Source organism: Oncorhynchus tshawytscha, linkage group LG12, assembly GCF_018296145.1.
Source record: "Oncorhynchus tshawytscha isolate Ot180627B linkage group LG12, Otsh_v2.0, whole genome shotgun sequence".
NCBI classification, from domain to species: Eukaryota; Metazoa; Chordata; class Actinopteri; order Salmoniformes; family Salmonidae; genus Oncorhynchus; species Oncorhynchus tshawytscha.
In genome coordinates this window covers 69,751,291-69,774,182 of record NC_056440.1, presented here as the reverse complement: position 1 = coordinate 69,774,182, position 22,892 = coordinate 69,751,291, and the positions used below count along the sequence as shown (strand labels likewise).

At 41.9% G+C, this 22,892-nt stretch overlaps 1 protein-coding gene across 1 annotated transcript; it reads right to left on the bottom strand.

Moving 5' to 3' along the window:
• Nucleotides 1-864: 864 nt before the first annotated feature.
• On the bottom strand, nucleotides 865-22,892 carry gpib (glucose-6-phosphate isomerase b). Its single transcript, XM_024419194.2, has 18 exons — nucleotides 22,721-22,892; nucleotides 21,863-21,953; nucleotides 21,605-21,673; nucleotides 21,291-21,410; nucleotides 20,993-21,076; nucleotides 20,700-20,846; nucleotides 20,149-20,220; nucleotides 19,994-20,038; nucleotides 19,833-19,886; nucleotides 10,942-11,002; nucleotides 10,740-10,783; nucleotides 10,491-10,643; nucleotides 8,282-8,411; nucleotides 7,994-8,070; nucleotides 4,010-4,138; nucleotides 3,657-3,732; nucleotides 3,476-3,542; nucleotides 865-1,301 (listed from the first exon to the last, which is right to left on the bottom strand). The coding sequence occupies exons 1-18, from the start codon at nucleotides 22,837-22,839 to the stop codon at nucleotides 1,178-1,180; spliced, it is 1,662 nt and encodes a 553-aa protein (XP_024274962.1). The 5' UTR covers nucleotides 22,840-22,892; the 3' UTR covers nucleotides 865-1,177.

Below are 22,892 nucleotides of genomic sequence, written 5' to 3'. Positions count from 1 at the left end.
ATGAGACATATTCAAGCATTACACAGCAAAGTAATCTGTAATGTACGAGCAGAAATTAGGATGAGACATGGTTTGTTTGAAATTCACAGAGTATTTTGTTTAATGGAGTTTTAGCCGCATGTCATAGAGTTAATGATGATTAAACTGTCTCACATTGAGGGGCCTGCATATCAAATGATGTTTTCCAGATGTATTTCTGCCTGCTGTTTGTTTTTCTCTGAGTATGGATGCTACTTAACAGTCTGTGATGTCTGGGGATTTGTGGGGATGGAAAATAGAGGAGATAGATTGACCTCTGCCCCTGTGTTCCAAAGAACAAACTCTGAGGCTGGTTTGGTTTACACTGGGCCAAATCTGGGGTCCTCTAATGCCATCTAGTGATGATTTGGATATAAAGGAACACTTACATTCCCCTATGAGTAAAACTCATTGGATTTATTGAGAGTGTGGTTTGAAAGTGGTTTCCATTATTCATACATAAATGCATCATTATCCTCTAGGGTTGTCAGCAACTGCAAACTTCTGAACCGAATGCAGGCTAGAATCAACTAAGGAAACAGACAATAGCTTGGTGTAAATATGTTTATTAAAAGCCTTACTCCCCATTAGTGGAGTGGGATAGTCTGGGATGTAGTTTACACTCCCCTCCACAGGCTCACTCTACAGTAGCGTTCCCCTTTACAGTGGTAAACCCATAATTAGAAACTGGGTGGTTCAAACCCTGAATGCTGATTGGCTGACAGCCATGGTGTATCAGACCGTATACCACGGGTATGACAAAACATTTATTTTTACCCTTCTAATTATGTTGGTAACCAGTTTATAATAGCAATAAGGGACCTCAGGGGTTTGTGGTATATGGCCAATATACCACGACTAAGGGCTGTGTTCAGGCACTCCGCATTGCGTCTTGCATAAGAAGGGTCCTTAGCCGTGGTATATTGGCCATATACCATACCTCCTAGGGCCTTATTGTTTAAACATACAACGGTACATAAAATACAGTCCGATGGCACAACAAACAAACAAGACACAGACAGATGATTAAAAACATAGAAAGTGCTTATACTCCTCTGCGTGGTGACTGATGCTGCAGTCTACCTTCACTACAACCCAGACACCCCCCCATCAGCAGGGGCGCAGGACAGGGAGGATGGATGAGGTAGGTGGTGGCAGGTTAGGCGTGGTTCTTCTTGATAAAGTTAATGAGCCCGTTGGTGGAGGAGTCGTGAGAGTGGATCTCGCTGGAGCCATGCAGCTCAGGCTCGATCTTCTTACACAGAGCCTTACCCAGCTCAACTCTGAGATAGAGAGATAGTTGAAGTCGGATGTTTACATACACCTTAGCCAAATACATTTAAACTCAGTTTTTCACAATTCCTGACATTAAATCCTAGTAAAAATTCCCTGTCTTAGGTCAGTTAGAATCACCAATTTATTTTAAGATTTATGAAATGTCAGAATGATAATCGAGAGAATGATTTATTTAATCTTTTATTTCTTTCATCATATTCCCAGTGGGTCAGAAGTTTACATAGACTCAATTAATATTTGGTAGCATTGTCTTTAAATGGTTGAACTTGGGTCAAACATTTTGGGTAGCCTTTCACAAGCTCCCCACAATAAGTTGGGTGAATTCTGGCCCATTCCTCCTGACAGAGCTGGTGTAACTGAGTCAGATTTGCAGGCCTCCTTGCTCACACACGCTTTTTCAGTTCTACCCACACATTTTTTATGGGCTTGAGGTCAGGGCTTTGTGATGGCCACTCCAATACCTTGACTTTGTTGTCCTTAAGCCATTTTGCCACAACTTTGGAAATATGATTGGGGTCATTGTCCATTTGGAAGACCCATTTGCGACCAAGCTTTAACTTCCTGACTGATGTCTTGAGATGTTGCTTCAATATATCCACATAATTTTACTTCCTCATGAGCCATCTATTTTGTGAAGTGCACCAGTCCCTCCTGCAGCAAAGCAACCCCACAACATGATGCTGCCTCCCCCATGCTTCACGGTTAGGATGGTGTTCTTTGGCTTGCAAGCCTCCCCCTTTTTCCTCCAAACATAATGATGGTCATTATGGCCAAACAGTTCTATTTTTGTTTATCAGACCAGAGGACATTTCTCCAAAAAGTATTTTATGGCAGGTTTTGGAGCAGTGGCTTCTTCCTTGCTGAGCGGCCTTTCAGGTTATGTCGATATAGGGCTCGTTCTACTGTGGATATAGATACTTTTGTACCTGTTTCCTCCAGCATCTTCACAAGGTCCTTTGCTGTTATTCTGGGATTGATTTGGACTTTTCATACGTTCATCTCTAGGAAACAGAACACGTCTCCTTCCTGAGCGGTATGATGGCTGTGTGGTCCCGTGGTGTTTATACTATTGTTTGTACAGATGAATGTGGTACCTTCAGGCGTTTGGAAATTGCTCCCAAGGATGAAGGTCTACAATTTTTTCTCTGAGGTCTTGGCTGATTTCTTTTGATTTTCCCATGATGTCAAGCAAAGAGGTACTGCGTTTGAAGGTAGGCCTTGAAATGCATCCAAAGGTTGACTCAAATTATTATCCAATTGACTCAAATTATGTAAATTATCCTATCAGAAGCTTCTAAATCCATGACATAATTTTCTGTAATTTTCCAAGCTGTTTAAAGGCACAGTCAACTCAGTGTATGTAAACTTCTGACACACTGGAATTGTGATACAGTGAATTATAAGTGAAATAATCTGTCTGTAAACAATTGTTGGAAAAATGACTTGTGTCATGCACAAAGTAGATGTCCTAACCGACTTGCCAAAACTATAGTTTGTAAACAAGAAATGTGTGGAGTGGTTGAAAAATGAGTTTTAATGACTCCACCCTAAGTGTATGTAAACTTCCAACTTCAACTGTAGATAGACATAATAATGGACAGAATAGTATGTCACCAAAAAACTCACCAGAGTAGACAGAATAGAATGTCACCAAAAAACTCACCAGAGAAGACAGAATAGAATGTCACCAAAAAACTCACCAGAGAAGACAGAATAGAATGTCACCAAAAAACTCACCAGAGTAGACAGAATAGAATGTCACCAAAAAACTCACCAGAGAAGACAGAATAGAATGTCACCAAAAAAACTCACCAGAGTAGACAGAATAGAATGTCACCAAAAAACTCACCAGAGTGGACAGAATAGAATGTCACCAAAAAACTCACCAGAGTGGACAGAATAGATTGTCACCAAAAAACTCACCAGAGTGGACAGAATAGAATGTCACCAAAAAACTCACCAGAGTGGACAGAATAGAATGTCACCAAAAAACTCACCAGAGTGGACAGAATAGATTGTCACCAAAAAACTCACCAGAGTGGACAGAATAGAATGTCAATGAAACATTTGTTCATACAATTTCATAGAATAAAGGCTCTGTTTATAATCTGTCATAGATTACACATTATAGAGGAGCTTGGTTTCAAATAGTCACACTTACCCCCACTGGTCAAAACTGTTGATCTCCCACATAACACCCTGGACAAAGATCTTGTGTTCATACATGGCTGTGAAACAACACCATACATTGTTACTGGGAGCATAACAAGTAAATACATTATTTTGATCAATATTTCAAATATCATTGGTTGTTGGTTCACAGGTCCATATTCAGCTCTTACCAATAAGTGCTCCCAGTGTGAATGGGTTCAGCTTCTTGAAGACAATAGAGTTGGTTGGCTTGTTTCCTTGGAATACCTTACAGCAGAACAAGAGGAAACATTTTATATCACACAACCTGTTGTAAGACAGTTGTTGCATACTTGTAATTATACAGTGTTGCACCCTGTTTGAAGCTTCTTCCATCCTGATGCAAAACTTATTTTGTCCACTAGGAGGACGCACATCTCTATCAGAGCGACAGTGTCTGCCCTAGCAATAGACACACAATCTCCCCAGTATAACAACAGGGTTTAAGCCCAGCCGGACTGGGGCTGCAGTGGACTTGCGCCATGAGGGATCTGCTCTCACTAACTTTGTGTGGCAGAATGGTTTCCAGGGCCTCTCCTGTCAGGCCACCGGCCTCCAGTTCCTTCTTAGCCTCCTCTGTGGTCTTTCCTTTCATCAGAGCCTCAGTCTGGGCCAGGAAGTTGGCCATCAGGATCTACAGACACAGAGGATACAACAGGTAAGGCATTATCCCATTATGACATTATCCCTGAGCATTATCCCCAGTATCACACAGCAGGTACACTGCATAGGCTCTTTTGACAGATAGATACTAAAAGTAGACATCACTTGAATAACTGAATGATTAGCTCAGTCACTGAATGGGAAGGTATTTACTCCCAGATCATTACAACAGATTGGGTTATTACTGTGCTTCATCTAATAGCTGAACTAAATGGCCTGGATTGAAGTTGAGACTTTTTAAAAGTACATGGTGCAAGAGATCAATGCGGTTTGAGATTCTATACAGATTATTACAGCAACATGCATGTTTTATATGATTACATACAGAAATAAGAAATGTATGGTGACAGTAACTTCATAATATGGCCATGGATGTGTTACTAATTTTAAGGTTGAACGTTACATTAGTTTGTAAGAAAGCCTTAACTTTAGGCTATTTACTATATTACAAAAGGAGTGCTGTATTTTGTTTGCTTGACAATGCAACCAAATTTCAACATTTAAAGGAGATGTATCTACTGCTTGGATAGCTCCATCTGAGCCACGGGCTAAATCCCATTCTTTAACTTTTTGGCTGAGTTGGAGACGTGAATCCAACAAGTTAATAATAGGCTACAGTATTTATTGTATGTCAAAAGTGATATTGAATTGTGTTTGGTTGTCAACGCAACCAAATATCAACATTTGAAGGAGACTTATCTTCATTGTGGATAGTTCCATCTGTGCCACTGACTTAGTCTGGGGTTAATTTTACAAATTAAAAATTGATATGCTGGATTACATCTCCATCTCAACCAAAAATCTAAATTAATTAATGGGATTAAATAAAAATAATTTCAAATTTCAAATGCACTTGAAATAAAGTTTGATTTGATTTAGTCCTATTCTTTAACTTAAATTTTTGGTTGAGATGGAGACGGGAATCCAACATTTCAGTTATTAATTTGTAAATAAGCCAGACAAAGTCAACGGCACAGATGGAACTGTCCAAGCAGAAGATACATCTCCTTCAAATGTTGGAAACGTTGAAAACCAAACACAATTCAATAAAACAAAATATCATTACATTTGAAATCAACCACAGCTTGAAACCCAAGGCCTATTGTATGGTCTATTTTTTCTGTTGAATTCTGGGTTGAATTAAAACAATAGCTGTTGATTATTTTGAAAATGCTATATAGTCCTAAATAGCATCATTGATGATATATGAGTGGTAAAGTATGGTCACACTTGAATACAAACAGTGCAGCTATTCCCTCCGCAAGGCTATCAAACAAGCTAAGCGCCAGTACAGAGACAAAGTAGAATCTCAATTCAACGGCTCAGACACAAGAGGCATGTGGCAGGGTCTACAGTCAATCACGGACTACAGGAAGAAACCCAGCCCAGTCACGGACCAGGATGTCTTGCTCCCAGACAGACTAAATAACTTTTTTTTTGCCCACTTTGAGGACAATACAGTGCCACTGACACGGCCTGCAACGAAAACATGCGGTCTCTCCTTCACTGCAGCCGAAGTGAGTAAGACATTTAAACGTGTTAACCCTCGCAAGGCTGCAGGCCCAGACGGCATCCCCAGCCGCGCCCTCAGAGCATGCGCAGACCAGCTGGCCGGTGTGTTTACGGACATATTCAACCAATCCCTATACCAGTCTGCTGTTCCCACATGCTTCAAGAGGGCCACCATTGTTCCTGTTCCCAAGAAAGCTAAGGTAACTGAGCTAAACGACTACCGCCCGTAGCACTCACATCCGTCATCATGAAGTGCTTTGAGAGACTAGTCAAGGACCATATCACCTCCACCCTACCTGACACCCTTGACCCACTCCAATTTGCTTACCGCCCAAATAGGTCCACAGACGATGCAATCTCAACCACACTGCACACTGCCCTAACCCATCTGGACAAGAGGAATACCTATGTGAGAATGCTGTTCATCGACTACAGCTCGGCATTCAACACCATAGTACCCTCCAAGCTCGTCATCAAGCTCGAGACCCTGGGTCTCGACCCCGCCCTGTGCAACTGGGTACTGGACTTCCTGACGGGACGCCCCAGGTGGTGAGGGTAGGCAACAACATCTCCTCCCCGCTGATCCTCAACACTGAGGCCCCACAAGGGTGCGTTCTGAGCCCTCTCCTGTACTCCCTGTTCACCCACGACTGCGTGGCCACGCACGCCTCCAACTCAATCATCAAGTTTGCGGACGACACAACAGTGGTAGGCTTGATTACCAACAACGACGAGACGGCCTACAGGGAGGAGGTGAGGGCCCTCGGAGTGTGGTGTCAGGAAAATAACCTCACACTCAACGTCAACAAAACTAAGGAGATGATTGTGGACTTCAGGAAACAGCAGAGGGAACACCCCCCTATCCACATCGATGGAACAGTAGTGGAGAGGGAAGCAAGTTTTAAGTTCCTCGGCATACACATCACAGACAAACTGAATTGGTCCACTCACACAGACAGCATCGTGAGGAAGGCGCAGCAGCGCCTCTTCAACCTCAGGAGGCTGAAGAAATTCGGCTTGTCACCAAAAGCACTCACAAACTTCTACAGATGCACAATCGAGAGCATCCTGGCGGGCTGTATCACCGCCTGGTATGGCAACTGCACCGCCCTCAACCGTAAGGCTCTCCAGAGGGTAGTGAGGTCTGCACAACGCATCACCGGGGGCAAACTACCTGCCCTCCAGGACACCTACACCACCCGATGCTACAGGAAGGCCATAAAGATCATCAAGGACATCAACCACCCGAGCCACTGCCTGTTCACCCCGCTGTCATCCAGAAGGCGAGGTCAGTACAGGTGCATCAAAGCTGGGACCGAGAGACTGAAAAACAGCTTCTATCTCAAGGCCATCAGACTGTTAAACAGCCACCACTAACATTGAGTGGCTACTGCCAACCACTGTCAATGACACTGACTCTACTCCAGCCACTTTAATCATGGGAATTGATGGGAAATTATGTAAATATATCACTAGCCACTTTAAACAATGCTACCTTATATAATGTTACTTACCCTACATTATTCATCTCATATGCATACGTAGATACTGTACTCTATATCATCGACTGTATCCTTATGTAATACATGTATCACTAGCCACTTTAACTATGCCACTTGGTTTACATACTCATCTCATATGTATATACTGTACTCGATATCATCTACTGTATCTTGCCTATGCTGCTCTGTACCATCACTCATTCATATATCCTTATGTACATTTTCTTTATCCCCTTACACTGTGTATAAGACAGTAGTTTTTTTTTGGAATTGTTAGTTAGATTACTTGTTCGTTATTACTGCATTGTCGGAACTAGAAGCACAAGCATTTCGCTACTCTCGCATTAACATCTGCTAACCATGTGTATGTGACAAATAAAATTTGATTTGATTTGATTTTATTTGCTCTGTTAAACCTTCCCTTTGGAATGACTAGACAGCAACAGTGAATCTCATTCATTTTTAAGTGGAGATCTCTCAACAATCACTCTCACAATAGCATATTGGTAATTGTCCGAAACAAATATCATAGCTAAGCAGTGCTGGGCTTGGTTAAAAGCCTGGATGGGAGGTCAAAGGTTAGATGTAGATATATACATTCTCCAGTAGGAGGAGCTTCCCAGCCTATTCTTTTGAAGATCTGACATTGTTTTAAATGGTACAAATTCAACATATTTTAGATCCAATGTATTTTACACATAGATTACATGTCACAATACGTTGACAAATTACGTTGGAACAATGTTGATTTAACCAGTTTGTTGCCAGTGGGTTGGTAGTGCTGGAAGATGTGTCCTGTAGGGGTAGCCTACCTTATGGTGCTTACTTTCCCTGATGGGGTGCTGTGTCTGGGCAGGGATGAGGAAGTCAGCGGGGACCATGCGAGTTCCTGTGGAGGACACAGCAGTCACACTGCATCTGTGACTAATATAACATATTACTCTTCCATAACATACATACTCATCCATTTCAGCTGACCATTAATCAATATGTTGAAGAGCTTATGGACCAGTCAGCAACATTATTTGGGTATGAATTAAGAGAATATGAACTTTCAAAAGTCCGATTTTAACTGGACAGTTCCTTTAAGGAGGCAGTACCTTGGTGAATGAGCTGGTAGAAGGCGTGCTGTCCGTTGGTGCCAGGCTCTCCCCATACGATGGGGCCAGTATGGTAGTTGACGCGTTTGCCATGGATAGTGATGTACTTTCCATTGGACTCCATGTCACCCTATAGACATCACATGAATTTAACATCTTCAGTGTTCTGTTTCAGTTAAATTTAAACTAATACTAAAACAACATTATCAGGCTATTTAACCTTGAATTGGTATGCACAGTAAAACACATTTCCATTTGATAAATACAAATCTGACAATATACGACCACATCCTACCTTCAGGGCAAGGAGTGGGTGTTTTATTTATTTAATTTTTTATTTTACCTTTATTTAACCAGGTAGGCTAGTTGAGAACAAGTTCTCATTTACAACTGTGACCTGGCGACGAGTATGAAGTGAGGGCCAGCCAACGAGAGCGTACAGGTTGCAGTGGTGGGTAGTATATGGGGCTTTGGTGACAAAACAGATGTCACTGTGATAGACTACATCCAGTTTGTTGAGTAGAGTGTTGGAGGTTATTTTGTAAATTACATTGTTACATTGCCGAAGTCTAGGATCGTTAGGATAGTCAGTTTTACGAGGGTATGTTTGGCAGCATGAGAGAAGGATGCTTTGTTGCGAAATAGGAAGCCGATTCTAGATTTAATTTTGGATTGGAGATGCTTAATGTGAGTCTGGAAGGAGAGTTTACATTCTAACCAGACACCTAGGTATTTGTAGTTGTCCACATATTCTAATTCAGAACCGTCCAGAGTAGTGATGCTGGACAGGCAGGCAGGTGCGGGCAGCGATCGGTTGAAGAGCATGCATTTAGTTTTACTTGCATTTAAGAGCAGTTGGAGGCCACGGAAGGAGAGTTGTATGGCATTGAAGCTCGTGTGAAGGTTAGTTAACACAGTGTCCAAAAAAGGGCCAGAAGTATACAGAATGGTGTCGTCTGTGTAGAGGTGGATCAGAGAATCATTAGCAGCAAGATCGACATCATTGATGTATACAGAGAAGAGAGTCGGCCTGAGAATTGAACCCTTCGGCATCCCCATAAAGACTGCCAGAGGTCCGGACAACAGGCCCTCCGATTTGACACACTGAACTCTATCAGAGAAGTAGTTGATGAACCAGGCGAGGCAATCATTTGAAACACCAAGGCTGCTGAGTCTGCCGATAAGAATGTGGTGATTGACAGAGTTGAAAGCCTTGGCCAGGTCGATGAATACGGCTGCACAGTATTGTCTTTTATCGATGGCGGTTATGATATCGTTTAGAGCCTTGAGCATGGCTGAGGTACACCCATGACCAGCTCTGAAACCAGATTGCATTGCGAAGATGCTACAGTTGGATTCAAAATGGTTGGTAATCTGTTTGTTAACTTGGCTTTCGAAGACCTTAGAAAGGCAGGGTAGGATAGATATAGGTCTGTAGCAGTTTGGGTCTAGAGTGTCTCCCCCTTTGAAGAGGGGGGTGACCGCGGCTGCTTTACAATCTTTGGGAATATCAGACGATACGAAAGAGAGGTTGAATAGGCTAGTAATAGGGGTTGCAACAATGTCAGCAGATAATTTTAAAAAGAGAGGGTCCAGATTGTCTAGCCCGGCTGACTTGTAGGGGTCCAAATTTTGCAACTCTTTCAGAACATCAGCTATCGGGATTTGGGTAAAGGATAAATGGGGGAGGCTTGGGCGAGTTGCTGTGGGGGGTGCAAGGCAGTTGACCAGGGTAGGGGTAGCCAGGTTGAAAGCATGGTCAGCTGTAGATAAATGCTTATTGAAATTCTTAAATATAGTGGATTTATCAGTGGTGACAGTGTTTCCTAGCCTCAGTGCAGTGGGCAGTGTCCCCAGAACGTTTTTGAGTCTATGCTACAGGTTGCAATTTTTTGTTTGAAAAAGCTAGCCTTTGCTTTCCTAACTGCCTGTGTATATTGGTTCCTAACTTGCTTGAAAAGTTGCATATCACGTGGGCTATTCGATGCTAATGCAGAACGCCACAGGATATTTTTGTGCTGGTCAAGGGCAGTTAGGTCTGGAGAGAACCAAGGGTGTATAGATTTTACAGTAAATTGCCACAGACTGACACATTCTTCACTGTGTTTTGCTTTGGCTGTTTACTTATGTTACACTCAGTCATGTCTTAACTGTGGTAGTGACTCTTAACCCTAGTAAAGTCTCTTAACCCTGGTAGTGACTGTCGGACCTGCTGGAAGTAGGCAGCGAATCGGTGCATGTACTGGTCATAAGGCAGCATGGCGTGGGTCTCGGCCTGGAAGAAGTTGATGTACCAGACACCCAGCAGAGCCAGGAGCATGGGAGCGTTCTTCTCAACAGGGGCTGTTGTGAAATGGTTGTCCTACAGAAACAAGAGGGGGTCAACTCACACGTATTCATCTGACCAATAGAAAAGTTTCCAAATCTTTAGACAGTGAGAAGAATTGGCTGTATTTACCATCCAGTGAGCCCCTTCTAGAAGCTTCTCAAAGTTGTCATAGCCTAGGGAGAAAGAAAAGACCAGAGACGTTGAGTTATTCTTCAAATATCTCCTTTTAACTGATTACAAAGGTTATTCTACTCAGGTAGAGTACAGGCAGCTGATCAGAGCATTTGAATATCTAAACCGGGAGAATAAATCTACAACATAATGTACATACCGATGTGCAGAGCAATGGACAATCCAATACAAGACCACAGGGAATAACGTCCACCAACCCACTAAAACACAGCAACAATCTGGTTAGAAATGTGCGCAATATCAACAAACATTTCTTGAGCTTAATCATTTTCACAGTACAACTTTGAATATGCAACATGTATTCTTTCCCTCCAAAATATAATGGCCCTAACACCAATGTTATGTACCTGAGAAACATGACTCTTACTCAAATTACTATTTCAGTGCTGTGCATTCTGGTCTATGTATTTTATATTCATTGGTGTCTGGTGGTGTCCGGAGAAGATTCAGAAACCTCAGAGCACTCTGAAGCTTACGTAATTGAAAGTGACACAGAGACGGGGAACTGTGCCCAAACTCACTTGGTCCTACAGCTTGCCCCAGAAAGAGGCCCCCTGCCTCTAAAAATTCCATAACAATGTCTTGAAATTCCTTACCATTAACCCTTATTTATCTGTGGTGACACATTTCAGCCCACTGCAGAGAATGAATCCCTCATATTACACAGAACTTCATTTGGGTAATAATATAATAAACAGTGTGTAATAAGTAATAAATAGCTAGGTAGGCCTATATATATGAAAAGGCAGACACCAACTTCTAAATATTCTCACTTCTCATAATTATTTTCAATGCGAATGCCACCTTTTATCAGTAGTGGTGCGTGGGTAAAATCCCAGGGGAAGCCAATCCAGAAAAAAAGCCATATTACAACCCAAGTGTTGTGATAATTGCATTGTTTGCTCTATAATCTGTTAGTTCATACGCTATGACACCATGATACACTATATAAGCCTAAGGCCGAGACAATAAGAAGACACAGTGGCAGAATAAATTCAACCACACATTTGCTTCATTACAAAACCAAAAAGAGAAACATCTGTCCGGTGAAGTCCACAGAACATATTGCATTTTTGGACGACAAAACAACTATTGATTTAGAACACAGAGTTACTGCAAGTTGTAAAGAAAACAGGAGCTGCCTCCACTATTGCAGCACCATTTTAACTTCAACATTTCAACATCATCTAATCACCTATTCTTAGTCTAATACAGTGACATCTAAAAGATACCAAAAACGATTTAGTCCAATCAACGTTAGCTAAATATGATTTCTCTCTGTGTTTTTTAAATATTTTTTTATTTTACCTTTATTTAACTAGGCAAGTCAGTTAAGAACAAATTCTGATTTTCAATGACGGCCTAGGAACAGTGGGTAGAACGACAGGGGGTAGAACGACAGATTTGTACCTTGTCAGCTCGAGGATTTGAACTTGAACCTTTTGGTTACTAGTCCAACGCTCTAACCACTAGGCTACCTTGCCACCCCAGGGTAGCCTATATGTATACACACACATGTACATATATATACAGTGGGGACAAATCACATTGTATGGTTTTAAGTAATTCATTAGCATTTTATTGCATGACATAAGTATTTGATACATCAGAAAAGCAGAACTTAATATTTGGTACAGAAACCTCTGTTTGCAATTACAGAGATCATACGTTTCCTGTAGTTCTTGACCAGGTTTGCACACACTGCAGCAGGTATTTTGGCCCACTCCTCCATACAGACCTTCTCCAGATCCTTCAGGTTTCGGGGCTGTCGCTGGGCAATACAGACTTTCAGCTACCTCCAAAGATTTTCTATTGGGTTCAGGTCTGGAGACTGGCTAGACCACTCCAGGACCTTGAGATGCTTCTTACGGAGCCACTCCTTAGTTGCCCTGGCTGTGTGTTTCGGGTCATTGTCATGCTGGAAGACCCATCCCGACCCATCTTCAATGCTCTTACTGAGGGAAGGAGGTTGTTGGCCAAGATCTCGCAATACATGGCCCCATCCATCCTCCCCTCAATACGGTGCAGTCGTCCTGTCCCCTTTGCAGAAAAGCATCCCCAAAGAATGATGTTTCCACCTCCATGCTTCACGGTTGGGATGGTGTTCTTGGGGTTGTACTCATCCTTCTTCTTCCTCCAAACACGGCGAGTGGAGTTTAGACCAAAAAGCTCTATTTTTGTGTCATCAGACCAGATGACCTTCTCCCATTTCTCCTCTGCTCTGGATCATCCAGATGGTCATTGGCAAACTTCAGACGGGCCTGGACATGCGCTGGCTTGAGCAGGGGGACATTGCGTGCGCTGCAGGATTTTAATCCATGACGGTATAGTGTGTTACTTATGGTTTTCTTTGAGACTGTGGTCCCAGTTCTCTTCAGGTCATTGACCAGGTCCTGCTGTGTAGTTCTGGGCTGATCCCTCACCTTCCTCATGGTCATTGATGCCCCACGAGGTGAGATCTTGCATGGAGCCCCAGACCGAGGGTGATTGACTGTCATCTTGAACTTCTTCCATTTTCTAATAATTGCGCCAAGAGTTGTTGCCTTCTCACCAAGCTGCTTGCCTATTGTCCTGTAGCCCATCCCAGCCTTGTGCAGGTCTACAATTTTTATCCCTGATGTCCTTACAAAGCTCACTGGTCTTGGCCATTGTGGAGAGGTTGGAGTCTGTTTGATTGAGTATGTGGACAGGTGTCTTCTATACAGGTAACAAGTTCAAACAGGTGCAGTTAAGACAGGTAATGAGTGGAGAACAGGAGGGCTTCTTAAAGAAAAACTAACAGGTCTGGGAGAGCCTGAATTCTTACTGGTTGGCAGGTGATCAAATACTTATGTCATGCAATAAAATGCAAATGAATTACTTAAAAATCATACAATGTGATTTTCTGGATTTTTGTTTTAGATTCCGTCTCTCACAGTTGAAGTGTACCCATGATAAAAAAATTGCAGACCTCTACATGCTTTGTAAGTAGAAAAACCTGCAAAATCAGCAGCGCATCAAATACTTGTTCTCCCCACTGTATATACACAGTTGAAGTCAGAAGTTTACATACACCTTAGCCAAATACATTTAAACTCAGTTTTACAATTCCTGACATTTAATCCTAGTAAAAATCCCCTGTCTTAGGATCATCACTTTATTTTAAGAATGTGAAATGTCTGAATAATAGTAGAGAGAATGATTAATTTCAGCTTTTATTTCTTTCATCACATTCCCAGTGGGTCAGAAGTTTACATACACTCAATTAGTATTTGGTAGCATTGTCTTTAAATTATTTAACTTGGGTCAAACGTTTCAGGTAGCCTTTCACAAGCTTCCCACAATACGTTGGGTGAATTCTGGCCCATTCCTCCTGACAGAGCTGGTGTAACTGAGTCAGGTTTGCAGGCCTCCTTGCTCACACATGCTTTTTCAGTTCTGCCCACATATTTTCTATAGGGTTGAGGTCAGGGCTTTGTGATGGCCACTCCAATACCTTGACTTTGTTGCCCTGAAGCCATTTTGCCACAACTTTGGAAGTAAGCCTGGGGTCATTGTCCATTTGGAAGACCCGTTTGTGACCAAGCTTTAACTTCCTGACTGATGTCTTGAGATTGCTTCAATATTTCCACATAATTTTCCTACCTTGTGATGCCATCTATTTTATGAAGTGCACCAGTCCCTCCTGCAGCAAAGCACCCCCACAACATGATGCTGCCACCCCCGTGCTTCCCGGTTGGGATGGTGTTCTTCAGCTTGCAAGCCTCCCCCTTTTCCTCCAAACATAACAATGGTCATTATGGCCAAACAGTTCTATTTTTGTTTCATCAGACCAGAGGACATTACTCCAAAAAATACAATCTTTGTCCCCATGTGCAATTGCAAACCATAGTCTGTCTTTTTTATGGCGGTTTTGGAGTAGTGGCTTCTTCCTTGCTGAGCGGCCTTTCAGGTTATCTCGATATAGGCCTCGTTTTACTGTGGATATAGATACTTTTGTACCGGTTTCCTCCAGAATCTTCACAAGGTGCTTTGCTGTTGTTCTGGGATTGATTTGAACTTTTCGCACCAAAGTACATTCATCTCTAGGAGCGCGTCTCCTTCCTGAGCGGTATAACAGCTGCGTGGTCCCATGGTGTTTATACTTACGTATTCTTGTTTGTACAGATGAACGTGGTACCTTCAGGTGTCTGGAAATTGCTCCCAAGGATGAACCAGACTTGTAGAGGTCTACAATTTTTTTCTGAGGTCTTGGCTGGTTTCTTTTGATTTTCCCATGATGTCAAGCAAAAAGGCACTGAGTTTGAAGTTAGGCCTTGAAATACATCCACAGGTACACCTCCAATTGACTCAAATTATGTCAATTAGCCTATCAGAAGCTTCTAAAACCATAACATCATTTTCTGGAATTTTCCAAGCTGTTTAAAGGCACAGTCAACTTCGTGTATGGAAACTTCTGACCCACTGGAATTGTGATTTAGTGAATTATATGTTAAATAATCTGTCTGTTAACAATTGTTTGAAAAAATACTTGTGTCATGCACAAAGTAGATGTCCTAACTGACTTGCCAAAACTGTAGTTTGTTCACAAGAAATTTGTGCAGTGGTTGAAAAACGAGTTTTAATGACTCCAAACTAAGTGTATGTTAACTTCTACTGTGTGTGTATATATATACAGTGGGGCAAAAAAGTATTTAGTCAGCCACCAATTGTGCAAGTTCTCCCACTTAAAAAGATGAGAGAGGCCTGTAATTTTCATCATAGGTACACTTCAACTGTGACAGACAAAATGAGAAAAAAATGAGACCAAATACTTATTTTCCACCATAATTTGCAAATGAATTAATAAAAAATCCTACAATGTGATTTTCTGGATTTTGTTTTCTTATTTTGTCTGTCATAGTTGAAGTGTACCTATGATGAAAATTACAGGCCCCTTTCATCTTTTTAAGTGGGAGAACTTGCACAATTGGTGGCTACTAAATACTTTTTTGCCCCATTGTATATATATATATAAATATATATGTATATATACAGTGCCTTGCGAAAGTATTCGGCCCCCTTGAACTTTGCGACCTTTTGCCACATTTCAGGCTTGAAACATAAAGATATAAAACTGTATTTTTTTGTGAAGAATCAACAACAAGTGGGACACAATCATGAAGTGGAACAACATTTATTGGATATTTCAAACTTTTTTAACAAATCAAAAACTGAAAAATTGGGTGTGCAAAATTATTCAGTCCCCTTAAGTTAATACTTTGTAGCGCCACCTTTTGCTGCGATTACAGCTGTAAGTCGCTTGGGGTATGTCTCTATCAGTTTTGCACATCGAGAGACTGAAATTTTTCCCCATTCCTCCTTGCAAAACAGCTCGAGCTCAGTGAGGTTGGATGGAGAGCATTTGTGAACAGCAGTTTTCAGTTCTTTCCACAGATTCTCGATTGGATTCAGGTCTGGACTTTGACTTGGCCATTCTAACACCTGGATATGTTTATTTTTGAACCACTCCATTGTAGATTTTGCTTTATGTTTTGGATCATTGTCTTGTTGGAAGACAAATCTACGTCCCAGTCTCAGGTCTTTTGCAGACTCCATCAGGTTTTCTTCCAGAATGGTCCTGTATTTGGCTCCATCCATCTTCCCATCAATTTTAACCATCTTCCCTGTCCCTGCTGAAGAAAAGCAGGCCCAAACCATGATGCTGCCACCACCATGTTTGACAGTGGGGATGGTGTGTTCAGGGTGATGAGCTGTGTTGCTTTTACGCCAAACATAACGTTTTGCATTGTTGCCAAAAAGTTCAATTTTGGTTTCATCTGACCAGAGCACCTTCTTCCACATGTTTGGTGTGTCTCCCAGGTGGCTTGTGGCAGACTTTAGACAACACTTTTTATGGATATCTTTAAGAAATGGCTTTCTTCTTGCCACTCTTCCATAAAGGCCAGATTTGTGCAATATACGACTGATTGTTGTCCTATGGACAGAGTCTCCCACCTCAGCTGTAGATCTCAGCAGTTCATCCAGAGTGATCATGGGCCTCTTGGCTGCATCTCTGATCAGTCTTCTCCTTGTATGAGCTGAAAGTTTAGAGGGACGGCCAGGTCTTGGTAGATTTGCAGTGGTCTGATACTCCTTCCATTTCAATATTATCGCTTGCACAGTGCTCCTTGGGATGTTTAAAGCTTGGGAAATCTTTTTGTATCCAAATCCGGCTTTAAACTTCTTCACAACAGTATCTCGGACCTGCCTGGTGTGTTCCTTGTTCTTCATGATGCTCTCTGCGCTTTTAACGGACCTCTGAGACTATCACAGTGCAGGTGCATTTATACGGAGACTTGATTACACACAGGTGGATTGTATTTATCATCATTAGTCATTTAGGTCAACATTGGATCATTCAGAGATCCTCACTGAACTTCTGGAGAGAGTTTGCTGCACTGAAAGTAAAGGGGCTGAATAATTTTGCACGCCCAATAAAGGGGCTGAATAATTTTGTCCCACTTGCTTCCAATTTTTCAGTTTTTCAAGAATTGTTAAAAAGTTTGAAATAAAAACATCTCAATAAATGTCCTCTTTTATGTTCCACTTCATGATTTTTGTGTCCCTACTTGTTGTTGATTCTTCAGGCAAAAAAACAAATACAGTTTTATATCTTTATGTTTCAAGCCTGAAATGTGGCAAAATCTAACTAACAATTCCAAAAAAACTACTGTCTTATACACAGCAAAGTTCAAGGGGGATACAGTAGATGATATCAAATACTTTTATGCCAAGGCACTGTATATGTATATATACATATACACGTGTGTTTGTGTGCAAGTATAAAAAACATGTTGACTCACCCCACTTGTAGAGAAACGCCAATGCCATCCTCTTTTATGTTGCCTAAATGGTCTATGACAGTACACGCTTTTAGTTTTTGTTGTCCTAGGCTACCTAGCTAAAATACTTGCTCGCTAGCTTAACTGCATTTCATGGGCAATGATATGCAGGCCTGCTAGTTAACATTACCTTACTACATTTGGCTACATGTTGAGCTTCCATCCTCTCAGGCCAGGGGCACAATGTATGAATTTATGGTTGGGTCAGAATCGCCGTTATAATCATTGACCAGTATGGAAAATAAAGTAAAACCACGAGTCCAAATCCCTATCTCCATCGATGACTAATTTAGGAAAGGGATGATTTTACCTAACTAGCTAGCCACCAGAGGACAACAGCACAACGAAGATGCCACAATTCAAGTTTTTTTCTGTCAATAATGATGTTTGGCTTATGATGTGATTGGTCTGAAGCCAAATCCAAACTGGCTTCCATTGACACTTTATTTGGTGCGCCAGGACAATTCACCGCTGAGCTCACTCAGTTTTGCTCAATGCTGATTGGCTATTATTTTATTTATTTTTCTATCAAGGGAGGCCAAATGCTCGCTGGCTTCCCTTGCATTCAATGCTACAGGCGGAAACAATGTCATACTCTTTCTGACCAGACAGCATCAGATATACGCTACAAGTACCGTGACTGTGTGGCCATGTACGCCTCCAACTCATCATCAAGTTTGCAGACAACACTACAGTGGTAGGCTTGATTACAAAACAACGACAAGACGGCCTACAGGGAGGAGGTGAGGGCCCTTGGAGTGTGGTGTCAGGAAAATAATCTCACACTCAACGTCAACAAAACAGAGGAGATGATCATGGACTTCAGGAAACAGCAGAGGGAGCACCCCCCTATCCACATCAACAGGCCAGTAGTGGAGAAGGTGGAAAGTTTTAAGTTCCTCGGCGTACACATCACAGACAAACTGAAATGGTCCACCCACACAAACACTCAAACTTTTACACATGCACAATCGAGAGCATCCTGTCGGGCTGTATCACCGCCTGGTACGGCAACTGCTCCGCCCACAACCGCAAGGCTCTCCAGAGGGTAGTGAGGTCTGCACAACAACCACCCGAGCCACTGCCTGTTCACCCCGCTATCATCCAGAAGGCGAGGTCAATACAGGTGCATCAAAGCTGGGACCGAGAGACTGAAAAAAAGCTTCCATCGCAAGGCTATCAGACTGTTAAACAGCCATCACTAACATTGAGTGGCTGCTGCTAACATACTGACTCAAATCTCTAGCCACTTTAATAATTTAAATATTGGATGTAATAAATGTATCACTAGTCACTTTAAACAATGCCACTTTATATAATGTTTACATACCCTACATTACTCATCTCATATGTATATACTGTACTCTATACCATCTACTGCATTTTGCCAATGCCGTTTGGCCATCGCTCATCCATACATTTATATGTACATATTCATTCCTTTACACTTGTGTGTATAAGGTAGGTGTTGTGAAATTGTTAGATTACTTGTTAGATATTACTGCATGGTTGGAACTAGAAGACAAGCATTTCGCTACACTCGCATTAACATCTGCTAACCATGTGTATGTGACCAATAAAATTTGATTCGATTTGACCGAGGGGTGCTGTTTCGTTCGCTCGGACGCTTTGTCCGGTAACACGCAATCAGCCTCTTGCAAATTCAAGGACATTTATGAAACATAGAATAGACTAAAAATATTTCTTTCTTGGTCCATTTTGGGGAAGTCTGGCTTCCCTTGGCATCCATGAATACACACCGCTGCCTTTTATACATATGACTTCTGAGAGCAAGCAGCTATCTTTACTCAGACGTGAAAGGGCACGGCATGTTAGAGCCGTTACCCTTTAAATACCAACAATGTAACTAAATGTAGCTTTCTGACCTTTGATGCGACCCAGCCTTTACAGTAACCTCTCCAAGGGAGAAGGTCGCTACCAATAATATAATACTCTTTGAGGGCAGAGCTGGAGAGGGGGGCTTCTGATTACCCCACAGCTGCCAGCCTGTGAGCCTAGGCACCTGCTTCAGTCAGAAGTCTACACTATTTATAGCTGTTGCCTAAGTCCCCCCGTCAAAAGCCTGTCATTGCAGGAAGAGCACTGTACTACCCCCCCAATGCAATGCACACATGACATTCTGCATCATCAGATAACATGCACTCACATCCCAGAAGCCAAACATGTTGTCAGGATCAATGCCAAAGGCCTTCACTAAGGGCTGCAGAGGAGAAAGAAAGAACCAAATTAGAATGTTATTTTATTTTACAGAAACACATGCAGCCCTCACTGCATTTATGATGGTGTATTGCAAAAATAAGAACTTACGCCGGCAGTGGAGAGCGCCACAAAGTGCTTGGCAACAGCAGATTTCTGTAAAGAAGACCATGTTTATGTTTAATTTAACATACTTTGCATTCATCCTCAGTCATAGAATTCAACCTCTTTCTCTGTATTTTTCTAAAGGTAAAAAGGCTACCCACATCTTTAGCGTGCTCAATGAACCATTCCTTGGCAGACTCTGCGTTGGTGATGGTCTCTTGGGTGGTGAAAGTCTGAAAAGGGACAGTTAGATCACTACAGTAACACCAAAGACATTCCATTTCAAATGTGTGTTTAGGCTACTGTGTACAGTACTAAACCACAAGCAGTTCATGCTGCTCTCTCCACCCAGTCTCAGGGCTGGGTGACAATAGGAAAGCCATTCAGACATCATTTTGGCTACCACTCTACAGAGGCAGAGGCATAGGAGAGAAGGTACAACATGGCATGCAGCACCAACTGATCCCTTTGTTTCAATGGAAATGTCCATTGTATCAAACAACTGTTGCTGCTATAGCTGAGTGGAACTTTATGAGTTTTCCATATTATCAGCTGTAGAGTTTATTTGCTCTTTGTCAATTAGTTTTTGTTTGTCTTTCTTGTCAATTTTTTAGTCCAATTTTGAAGACGAATATCTCTCTCTCAAGTGTTCAGACAAAACAATAAAACCATTGAATGCACTGGTACGGTAAAGACAACCAAAAGCGGGCACCTTGGAGGCCACGATGAACAGGGTGGTCTCAGCATTGAGCTCAGCCAGGGTTTTGGCGATGTGTGTGCCATCAATGTTGGAGACATAATGCACACGGGGACCTCCCTTGGAGTAGTTCTTCAGAGCCTCAGTCACCATTAGAGGACCCTGGCAAAGAAGACAACAAATACACAGTGATGGCAGAGGTAGCTTTCACACCTAATAGTGAAACATCATATTGCCTAGGTAAATAAAGGTTAAATAAATAAAAAATATTGACAATTTAACAAATGATACGCAATAATTTGACTTACCAGGTCCGATCCACCAATGCCGACGTTGACAACGTCTGTGATGGACTTTCCAGTCCAGCCCTTCCACTCGCCACTGCGAACTTTCTACACCAGACACAAACGCGTAGACCATTGAATAAAGTGCCTACACAGTTCAGTCAAATTGCATTTGTTATGCCTTGAATGCCACAGGGAGATAGCTAGCAATTCTATGTATAAAACGGTACTGTAACTATTCAAATTGGAAATACAAACGGTCTCACTAAGAGATTTGGGGGATTGCTATGAAATTGAGACCCTTGGGTCAGCTCCCACTCACGTGGCAGAAGCCCTTCATCTTCTCCAGGACTTTGTTGACCTCAGGCATCACATCATGTCCGTCAACCATGATGGGATGGTTGGAGCGGTTCCTCAGAGCCACGTGGAGCACAGCACGACCCTAACCAAACAGGAGGAGAAGATACAGTAAGGACACACACACTGATATGCGAATTACAGAAAATGTTTCCAGTGCCATTTATTTGTTTCAAACCAATTTCTGAGGTGTCAGGTGTGTTACATTTGGCCATTCATTATCACAATGATAATAACATTGATAATAAACCACGCTCAGGCTAAAGCTCAGATACGCACCTCAGTGAAGTTGATCTTGTCTCCATGGAACATCTTGTCCCTGGCGGCCTCAATCCCCCTTGACTTGCCCTAGAGAAAACATATATACATCTATTGGTGGGCAAATGCGCCTTCCATGTCAGAAAGGTTGACATGCTACTGGACGCACAGCAGAAAAATACTGTTTTTATAATGACTGTAGGTAAATGCCAAATACAGTATGGCTATTTGTAATTGTTGTGTTATTTGAATCATAATGATAGAGAAGCAGCCATTTACCAGTTCGACCAACATCTTCATGACATCCTCAGTGATGAGATTCTTAGAGTAATCAATCAGAATGTCTCCATGATCTGTCTTCAGCGTTGTGCTATTCAGACAGAACATTTGACAGGGTGAGTGATCTGTTTCCACAGAGATCCTATTAAATGAGGGATTCTATATGTAATTCTGTCTGTTTCTGGATTTAGGCAATTAACTCAATAAACTTTTGCCCACAAGTTACAAAATCAAACAGCCCTTTACCATGAAACAAATATAAATCTGTTTTGTTACACCACAAGCATTTTGTAGTGAATTTGAGGGGTAGCCCAATCGAAACCCACCTATTTATAATTCCAAGGCAAGCAGGGTATCCCAATTATACTCTTTGCTTGTGTATGTAGAAGTGCTTGTAATGCACTTAAGAAGGTTAGGGTTATTACAATACAGATAGCAATACAGACAGACATCAGACAACACACCAGCACACCACTAGCAGTACATGAAGAGAGTTCAGACAGAAGTGCTGTGCATTTTTTATGGTGTGGAAGCCCATAAGCTCACTCTGATAAAAGGCACTACTTCCTATTTTGGGGAAGGAGACAGTTGCACCTGAATGAATTATGTCACTGATACAATAGCGAAGATCTCAAATTGTACAGTCGTTTTTTTATTGGCAGTAGCATCTGTTCATGATGACATATTATGTGCTTTGTCTAAAGGTAGCCTGAAATGAAGACAACATTTTCTAATGGACAGCATTTTAATTGAAATCACATGTTACACTGGTGATGTTATGTTTTTTTAGAATAAGGATACTGTGTGTATCTTCAACAAATTAACACTAATTAATACTAAAGTCAACCATAAAGATACCTGAATTTGTGGAATCTCTCCTTGTCTTCCTCAAACATCTTCCTCATGTTGAGGTGCAGAGCATGTTCATGGTACCATTTCTCCAGTTTCTGGAAGATTGGGTCGTGTGTGAGTCCCATGGCGCGGTCCTTTCAGCTCAACTACCCTGGTTGAGTGAGACTGTAAGGCGCGA